Source organism: Pinus tabuliformis, chromosome 6, assembly GCF_031772625.1.
Source record: "Pinus tabuliformis cultivar Carrire ecotype Pingquan chromosome 6, CPIR1, whole genome shotgun sequence".
Lineage (NCBI taxonomy): Eukaryota > Viridiplantae > Streptophyta > Pinopsida > Pinales > Pinaceae > Pinus > Pinus tabuliformis.
This window is the reverse complement of record NC_142292.1, coordinates 1459813190-1459823147: the sequence shown is the minus strand read 5'-3', so window position 1 is coordinate 1459823147 and position 9958 is coordinate 1459813190. Positions and strand designations below refer to the sequence as shown.

At 33.8% G+C, this 9958-nt stretch overlaps 1 protein-coding gene across 1 annotated transcript; it reads right to left on the bottom strand.

Moving 5' to 3' along the window:
• Positions 1 to 8418: 8418 nt before the first annotated feature.
• On the bottom strand, positions 8419 to 9592 carry LOC149264126 (uncharacterized). The gene is made up of 3 exons (XM_089395833.1): positions 9409 to 9592; positions 9188 to 9317; positions 8419 to 9052 (listed from the first exon to the last, which is right to left on the bottom strand). Exons 1-3 carry the CDS (start codon positions 9542 to 9544, stop codon positions 8419 to 8421), a joined length of 900 nt encoding a protein of 299 aa, XP_089251959.1. The 5' UTR covers positions 9545 to 9592.
• Between the last annotated feature and the right edge of the window lie 366 nt (positions 9593 to 9958).

Here is a 9958-nt window from a genome sequence, read left to right as displayed (position 1 = left end):
ACAAACAAGTTATATCAAAAACAACTTTATTAACAATTAACTAATCGTGATTAAATTTGTGATTTAAACTAATTAATTTAAATTAATTTAATATCTATTACGACATTTGAGATAGCTCTCACATTTTGATTTTTCTAAGGGTTTTCATTGCTCTTTTTTTTTAATATATATCTATTTTTTCTTTAAATACCCTTTTCATTTTTCCCTTTTCTTTTTCTTTATATATATATATATATATATATATATATGTTATTTTTCTTTTTGTTTTATTTTTTAGTTTTTGACAATAAAAGTAAATTGCAGAATAATGTTACAACGTCTTCTACCCTCATATCATCTTCCTAATGAATGACCCAGATTGAATTCGAAATTACAATATTTTACAAAGCAATTTTTCATGTATTTTTAGCTTCGGGAGTGCTGCCCCCAAACCCCCGCTGGGGGGAGGCTAATTAAAATTAGTCATTGCCCACTTTTGGAACCCTCTGATGGATATCATATGAGTGCCGTTGAGACCCCATTTAGGAACTAGTGTCCAATGCTATTAATACCTTCCAATAAAAAAGATAGCTAGGCTCCACACCCAATAGGAACAATCTGAAATGAAAGTGTTTGATAATGAGTTTAGAGTCACTGATAATGATTAATTTATGAATACTAAGTGAGCCCACTTATTCAATTCCTTGTAGCACCACATAAGGCTTTTCTTTGTTATTACAAGGTTTGCTCAAACTTTAAGAATGTGATAGTTCTACTTGTCCTTTAAGGCACACTAGTAGCCCCCCACCAACACTCCCCACCTGGTACTTGTCGCCCCTCTTTCTACATGTATCATTATTTCAAGTATTTTTAAAGTGATATGTCATGCTTTGGTTGTATAATTCATCATGAATTGTCTTTTTAGTTCAACTTGGAGCCTGCCACCCCTCTTTTTATATGTATTGTTTTTTGAAGTCATGTGTCATGTTTTGGATATAAAATTTGTTAGAGATGATGTGATGAATTAACATATTTTTCCCTTCAATATTCATAATCTGAATAAGGTGGAAACTTTTTCCCTCTTGGCTTATGAGGGGGTAAGTTTGACCATTGCATTTCTTAGTTTCAAAACATGAGAGTTTTAGACTTGTGAGAGTGCGGCCAACTTGGGGAGCTTCCTGCATACTAAATTGGGAGTGGAATTATGGGTAGTGCTTTTCAATGTTGAAGAGCTTGAAACTTCACAATCTAAAAAAATAGAAATAATGGTGGGATAGTCAAGTGAAGAAACATTGTCAGAGTTTAGTGATATAGATATATGTGCTTGTGGTAAAATGAAGAGATTGGGAATGAAGAAATTACTGCGTCTAGAGAAGTTAAGCATCCACTATTGCTAGAGCTTTGAAGCATTGGAACTTGAGAGTGGTGTTCTTCTAATGTTTGATGACATGAGGCTTCTTCAACTATACAAACTTGTCCATTGTTGAGAAGCTATCTAATTTAAGGGACATTAAAATATGGGGGTGAAATGAGCTAAGGGAGTTAGAGGTTGGAGCTATTGCAGTGTTATAAGGTAGAGAATATAGTGGGACCCCGTGATGTGAAGGATGAAAAACCAATATCTAAACTTCAATTGTTAAGGATAATACAATGTCCATTATTGAGGAGATTGCTTAGAGGAATGGGAAAACCCTCCAAGTTGTAGAAAATAATTGATTGAGTGGTCGAAAAATCTAACTTAGGGAGATGAAAATGTAAAAATTAATCTCTCTCCTCTTATCAATGTTGAGAGCACATTATAAACGTTTTTGCTATATACTATAACTTGTAATATTTTTTCAAATATATTTTTTCATTTTTTGAAGTAATATTTGAATATTATTTTTATGTCATATACAAAAGCTTACATGAAAGTAATCTATTTATTTTTAAATATTTCCTTTGATAAATTACAAGTTATTTATACTTTTATTTAAATTTAATATTTTATAATTTGATTTTTATTTTTAATTTTGAAAAATAATAAAAATCTTTTATTTTATTATTTTATATTTGCATTAAACATAAGAATTCCATATATCAATACATAGTGTTTAATATTGGAGGTTTAGAGTGGTGATAAAATTTAATTTGTGAAGGTGATCATGTAAATTAATCTTTCTCATTTTCAATGCTGAACACAAAGAAAGAAAGAACACACACATGTACGCATTCCAAACTAAAAAGTTTATATTTATATAAATATGGATAATATAGATGTTTCTATTAGAAGGAGTCATCAAAATTCAATATCTAAAGAGCCACTTCCCTAAAATTCCAAATAACCTCTATAAATATGACATTATATTCACCATATTTTATTGACAAAACAAAAACATTTGTTTAATGATAAAAAAAATTGATGCTTAACATATTGTTTCAAGAAACATCTTAGAAACATTTGCACATCAAAGAGACACTGAAAATGATGAGTTACAAATAATCCTACTTAGAAATGGAACTCCACAATTTCCATGTACTAGCTATCCCTATATGCATATAAACAAAAAAAGCTAGGCTATAATTCCAAAGCTTCCCCTGATAATTCATCTACCATTTGATTCAACCTTTGAAGTTATGCTTGAAAGAGTACCATTGCAAAGAATAGAAGAATATTTTGTATTTCCTAACGAAAGGGGGCATGACATGCATTATCCAACACAATATTTTTACATGTCCAATCTATCATCAATTTAGAGTCATCCATGATGTCTAATTTGGATACTCCCCACTTGCTTGCAAAATCAAGAAAGACCCATAAAGCTAAAAACTCAACCTTTGTGTTTGTGCCTTTGCATGATTGGAATAGTTTTTCATGACAAATTTGGAAAAATCGTTTTTCCATCGATTCCATATTTTTTAGTTTGTTTATTTTCTACTCGATTAATTGAGGAAAATAAAAAGCACTATCCACAATAGACACAGAGATTTTACCCAAGAAATCCTTACAAGGAATACCTAGCTAGAAGGTGAGGTTGATTTGTTGTGTTTTTTTCATAATTTAGTTCATATCATTTAAAACACCCCAAAGAAATTGAACTCCTCTACTATGTACCTTGTGCCTACAAAGATTGCTATTGTTGTAGGACATTTATGTTTAATGTAACTTTCCTCTTAAATTTAACCTCTTATTACATTTTTAAAAAATATATAAAAACTTAAATTTTAAATGTATTTCATTATCCATATATTTTGCTTAATTATTTATTTCCATATTCCCCTTTCTTATAAACGTTGCATTGCACCTCTTAGTAAGGAACCTCCTAGTACAATTGCTCTCTATTTAAGCCTTTGCTATGGTCTGTGTTCATCTAGTCCTAATGATGAACCACACTTGTTGGTTCGAAATGTCGTGGCTAAAATATTCTCTCATGTAATTTCTATGGAAAGACTTTGTTTAATTCATTATGGATCACAAAAACTAAAATATAGAAAATATATAACTTTCTTTATTTTACGAATCTTTAAGCATCATTAATGACTTCTAATTGCATTAATGTTGCATAAATGCCTTTTCAAAGCCGTCACCAGCAAACTTCGATTTCAACGACATTAATCTCAAGGACATTAATCTTATAAAACGTGTATTTGTGATTCGAATTCACTAGCACAATTGCGAGTCCACTATTTTAGGTAAATTAGATCGATAAAATTCGTGCCTATGTTACCTTCCATGACCCGTTCAATTTCCATCCATCAGCATCATTGAAGCAACGCCATCCTAATAAAAAACGAATCGTTCTGAGCTTAACACGACCAATTATTTATATTATGTTGATACGAGTAAAAGTTAATAAATTAATGTATATTAATACTCGTAAATGAAAAATTCGGTATATTTTGGTTATTTTACAGAAGAATGGATTTATATATATACCAAAAGAACACAATATATGTTTTTATGGTTTGAGTTAAATTTTAAATATTAATTTTCTTGATTGGTAGGAATAGATAGGTTTATTTTAAAATAATTTAAGAATTTTTAATTTAATTATTATAGGAATGGTAAAGATTTAACTTCCATAAAATATTTTAGAATAGTCTTAATAGTTTATAGAAATAAAAAGTTGAGATTTATCCGCAAAGTAATGATGCTATTTTTAAACTTTTAATTAAATTGATTGATTAAGAAAATATCATAAACAAGTATCATAGAAAATAAATTATGATGTTTTGAGAGTGTGGTATTAGTAAGCCTTTATATTGAACTATTCTATTGTATCAAAAAAACCTATATATATGTTAAGAATTTCCATGATAAAATAAGGTTAAATTTTTATAATTAAGAATCATGTTTTCTTAAATATACATATTTTTTTGTTTATATAATATTTTTATTTTTATAATTATTAATAATAATAATTTAAAATAAAATTATACTTTACTTAGTTATTATTCTTTTAATTTTAGCCATGTGAGATGTATTATGAAAGAAATAATTTAATATTTATTATAGATTAATATGTATAAATATTGATTTGTATAAATATTTATGTATATTTTTATAAATTTGTAGAAAACCCTGTGAACAATTTATGAAACTAACGTTTCGGACTAACTTAGTGAGTCCATTAATTTGTCTTTTGAGAAGATAGAGCGTGAAATGGAGCTATTAATAGTTAAAAGAGAAATTATTTGATGTCTCATTTTATTGTCGACTTATTAAATGACTAACAGGTTAATAATAATAATAATAATAATAATAATGACAATGACAATGACAATGACAATGACAATGACAATAACAATAACAATATTATTATTATTATTATTATTATTATTATTATTATTATTATTTTTTATTATTTTTATTTATTAATATTTTTTTTTAAATATGTTTACTGGTTTAAATTAGTGATTGATTATGTACATATTTTTTAAATTTATATATTGACAGTTATTAACTAATTAATTAATTTATTATTATTATTTTCCCGTAAGAAAAAATCGTAATTTTATTCAAAATTGATAAAATTACATTTTGTAGATGCCTGGGGCATATTCAGATGGTTGTTCCTGTATTAACAGGCAGCGAGCAAAGAAAAATACACAAAATAACAGGTGACTGTTCCTGTAATGACAGGAAGCTACAGAAATAGAGAAAATAAAAGAGAATATGAAAGCTGATCCAGCATGACTAAATTTTCCTACCCTTCTTCTTCTCCACACGTCGCCAACCACCAGTGTCCGAAGTGGAAGTAATAATGGTTAGCTGATTTTCCATTGGGATCAGTTGAAGTTCTTTGTCCGATTCTGAGCCCTCTGATCCATGGGTTCGTTTGATGCCGCTTATTTCCATTTGTGGCTCTTGTTGCAGATTTGTATAGTGTGTTCCCAAGTGAGTAGTTGGGGGAATCTCTCCCTGTGTATATGTCTGTCCCATTTGATATTCAGGTTCTGTCTGGGTCTCTGTAGGTTCCTCATTTATATCTTCTTCTTCCAATGGTTCAGTGTGCTGCCAGCCCTTAGGCTTTTTCTGTTGTTTCTTAGTTCTCCTGGGGTCCTTTCGAGCAGCTGGGCAATCATATTGGAGGTGCCCTGTTTGCATGCATCCCCTGCACCGGAACGCTGTGTTTTCATAGTCTAGTTGTTGTATCCATTGTGAATTATTGAAGTTCAGTGTGATGTGGTCAGGTAGTCCCTGACTCAAATCCACTTCTACACATATTCTGGCGAATGTGAATATTCCCCTGATAGCTCTGTCTTCGTCCAATTTTAGGTATTTCCCCAGGGTATTCTTGATTGCAGCTAATACTTTTTGATGCCAAAAGTGTAGAGGAAGGCCATGTAGCCTTACCCACACAGGAATTGTTGAGACTTTCATTGTGTTGGCGTCGAAATCAAAAAAACAGGGGGTGAGAAATAGGCCAGCACTGCCCCAGAACCAAGGCCCCTGTTTGATGATGTTGTCTCGTTCTTGTTCTGTGTTGAATCTAACTATGAAGTACCCTTTGGGACATAGGTAAATTTCACAGTTTGTGGTCCATGTTGTATAGATCCACTGGTGCAGGGCATCTGATTTTGGCCAGAAACCATTAAATCTACAAATGACTGCAGTTTTAGACAAATCAGAGTATAGACTGGTTACCTCTGGCATGGAGACTAGTAGCGTTGGTGGATCTGGTTTTTGTTCAACAATGTAGGGTCCTGGTAGCTCTGATGGTGGAGCTGCTTTGTTCTTCATTTTCTCCCCCCCTCTCACTGCATCCCGAAAGGAGCTTGCATTTTTTGAGCTGGTTCGGGTGCTTCCACCTCTCAGTCGGAGATTAAGAATAATGATTGAATCCTTGGCAATGCCGTAGTGCTGTAGGGTTTGGTTGTCCTGCAGACTGTAGCCTGAATATATGAGGTTTTGATGTTGTGCTGGGGTTCCAAGGTGACTCTGGATCTCTTTTTTTAGCGCATGGATGCACGTTCCTTTACTGAGCTGCATGCAGAAGTGTTTGCCCCCAATCGATTTGATGAAGATCTGGATCGGGCCTGCGTCCTTGCGGAGTAGATCAGTCCTGAGGAGACCTCATTTTGTTGTATCTGGCTGTTCCTCTTTGAATACAGATGGATCTACCCTATCCAAATCCTGGTTCACTAGTTTGTAAGCTGGATCTGGCGTGAGGTAGGCATATCTAGGGTTTAACCCCCGTCCCACTGTATATGAGAACCGGCTGCCTCCAAACAGCTGTTTTCTGGGTGCTGCCTTGGCAGTCACCATTACCAAAACAGGTTTCTTGAATGCGCAGTGTAACAGGTGGCTGAACTGTTTCGCGTCCCAGATCGGATGGGCTTTCGCTGGCCAGAGTTCCTGGGTACTTGGATCTGGGCGTTTCCTTTGTTTGTTGGGTAGATCCAGTCCAGATCTGGAATGTTTGTATCTGTTCACAGCACGGGGTGGCAGATCCGCTACATGCAACCATCCTCTGTTGATTTCAGCGCTGGATCCAGTGGGAAAACCAACAGCTTCTTCAAGTTTTGCATTGTTCAATTCAGTAACAAGCTTTGCAACTAAGAACTTCCCAGTGCCCGCCATAGTGACAGCTCCGCGGCAGCCATTGCCCACGGCTTGAGCAGTTCTCTGAATTTGGGCAAATAAACAATGTCTGGTACCCTTATTGAACACGGGATCCAGGCGACGCAATCCAGCCAACTCAGATCGAACCGATGACGATGCCTTGGAACCGAATGCAGTCTTCCTGCAACCATTGTGGACTGTCGCAGAGCTGGGGCTGTTTGCCATGGCCGCCATTGCCTGATTCCTCTCCAAATTTAAATCTTATTATTATTATTATTATTATTTATTTTTTTAAATGTTAATGGTTTAATTAGTGAATGATTATGTAATTATTAAAATTTATTTACTTGATTATATCTATATATATATATATATATATATATATATATATATATATATATATATATATATGTATTAAAAGCAGGTTAACTAGTAATGAAAATAATTTTAAAGATATAGTTTGAAGGTTTATTTAAAATGACTTATTAGGGAGAAATAGGATGTTAGTTGTGATAGGTTATATTTATTTATTTATTTATTTATATGTTTATTTATTGTATATCTGTATTTACTCATTTTTTATTTTATTTAATAGGCGTTTCCATGTGTTACTTAATTTTAGTCCGTCATTTCTATAGTTGTTGGACGATGTTTCAATTTCAATTGCCTCTTTCACTCTTTTTTTTAAATAATTGTCTTCTTTGTGAATTATTTTGCTTGTTCTATACAGATATAGTGTGACGAAGAACATGCATGCTCTGCCAGGCCTGATTTTTCTAATCTGGTTCTTGTGATATCATTTATATATATGTTATAATAGTTATTAGTATCTATGTTTTTTCCATTTAACTTTTTTTAATTAGTAAGACTATATTGGTATCATGTTTGAGAATAATAATGTACCGTTGATTTAACATTTAAAAGTGCTTTAAAAACCCACCATATCACAATGTAGGGACTTTTCAATTAAATTTTATCACAATGGATGGACTTTTCAATCAATTTTTTAAAATAGAAATAACCAAAAAAAGGGAAAAAATCATTTTTACATATATCAATGGGAAAGAGAATTTTTTACGATCTCTGCAATGGATGCAAATTAAACCAACATAGTTGAAATTCTAGTCATTATGATTCCTGAGAAACACAAGCAATTATTAATCTTACGGGACATCTCTACGGCCTTCAACTAATGTTTGTCTTTACGCCTCTGCCCTTATTTATCTGCCGATTCCATCAGTGGGAAGTTCAGCGACTGTGCGCTTAATTTCTATAAATATTCGAGCTTTCCCCGTTGCATGTTACTGTAGAGTTCTTCCACTCCTTGATAATTGGCACTGACTGTAAAGCTGCCAACGATCTGCATATCTGTGCTTTTATAAAAAGATATATATTCATATTTCAAACTGATTGCTCTCTGCAGCCGCTTCCCTGTAGAACTCTTCAAATTCTAAATCTGCTGAACAGGTTACAGCAGACAAGAACATATTCCAGTCGGGATATGAGTGCTCGTTCATATCAAATAAACTTTCACGTAAAGTAGCTGTTACGCCCGCCAAATGATCCGAACGTGGGGGATCCTCAGCCCTTAAAGTTGCCATGGAGAAAACAGAATCTGTAACTGCTTCTTCAACAACATTAGGCCCTGTCATCTCAGAGGCAAGGGGCTCAAAATCATCCACTGTGATAGAATCGTTCAGAAGTAGGTCACACCCTGACATGGAGGAATTAGCAGTTTTTTTAATATTACACAATTTGAAGCCACAAGCTGAATTTTCACTATTACTGCAGCCATTTGGAATTACAATTTCAGGGTGTTGCCCTGCGATCGTTGTTTTTATGGGGGTGGTTTTCAACACAGTATTTTGTGACGAAGAAGGATCTTTTGACCTCGACTCCAGGTTTCGCTGTTTCCATTTGGGTTGAGATTGGTTTCGTAATGGCAGCTTCTTACAGAGATGACTGTTCCAGTAGTTCTTGATTTCGTTGTCTGTTCGTCCAGGCAGTCGTCCTGCTATCAACGACCACCTGCACGCAGGTAGCATATATAGACACTCACATCACAATTGAAATTATTACCATGCCATTAGCAATTCGAACCTCCGACTTGGGGCATCAACGAACTCTGATAATTGAATAAGTTTTCAGTCACTCTTTACATACCGATTGCCAAGAAGGCGATGCAGCCGAACAATGAGATCCTCCTCGTCGGGAGAAATGTTTCCACGTTTAATGTCGGGACGAAGATAGTTGAGCCAACGCAATCTACAACTCTTTGCACACCGCTTCAGACCTGCCAAATAAAACCATTATGCTTATTTGGTTTCCAATACACATTTACAGCTGCATGAATAAATCAATGTAAGAGATTCCCTGAGATTCACCCGCATTTTGAGGGAGCTTTTTCCATCGACCATCGCCATGAATTTGAATGTATGTGAAGAGAATCATATCCTCCTTTTCGGTCCAGGCCCCGCGGTTGAGTCCCTTGTTTGAGCAGCAAGGAGATCTACCCATCATCGATATTTTTCGTTTGTAACTCCACCGCAGATGATCTCCTCTTCTCTGAATATACAGAGACAGCACTGACTTCGTCCCTTCATTGGCAAACACGGGGATTATATATAAATAAATAATTGGATTTCGTGCAAATTTTCTTTCGCTGAGGTGATGTATACGTTCTCAAATTGTCAACAAAAAAATAGTTAAAGACTCGCTCATGAAATCTTGAACCGACCATGGCCACGTGACAGCGTGATTATTCTTATTTCTGATTTTAACTGGTACAGTTCTCATTGTAATACTAGCCACAGATGGTTATTCTATTCTAGAAGGATATAGTCAAACAAAAATATAAGCAGAGCGATCTGTCATTCAAATCAACACATCACATCACATCACTAATTGGGGTTTTAAGAAGAAAAAATGATATTG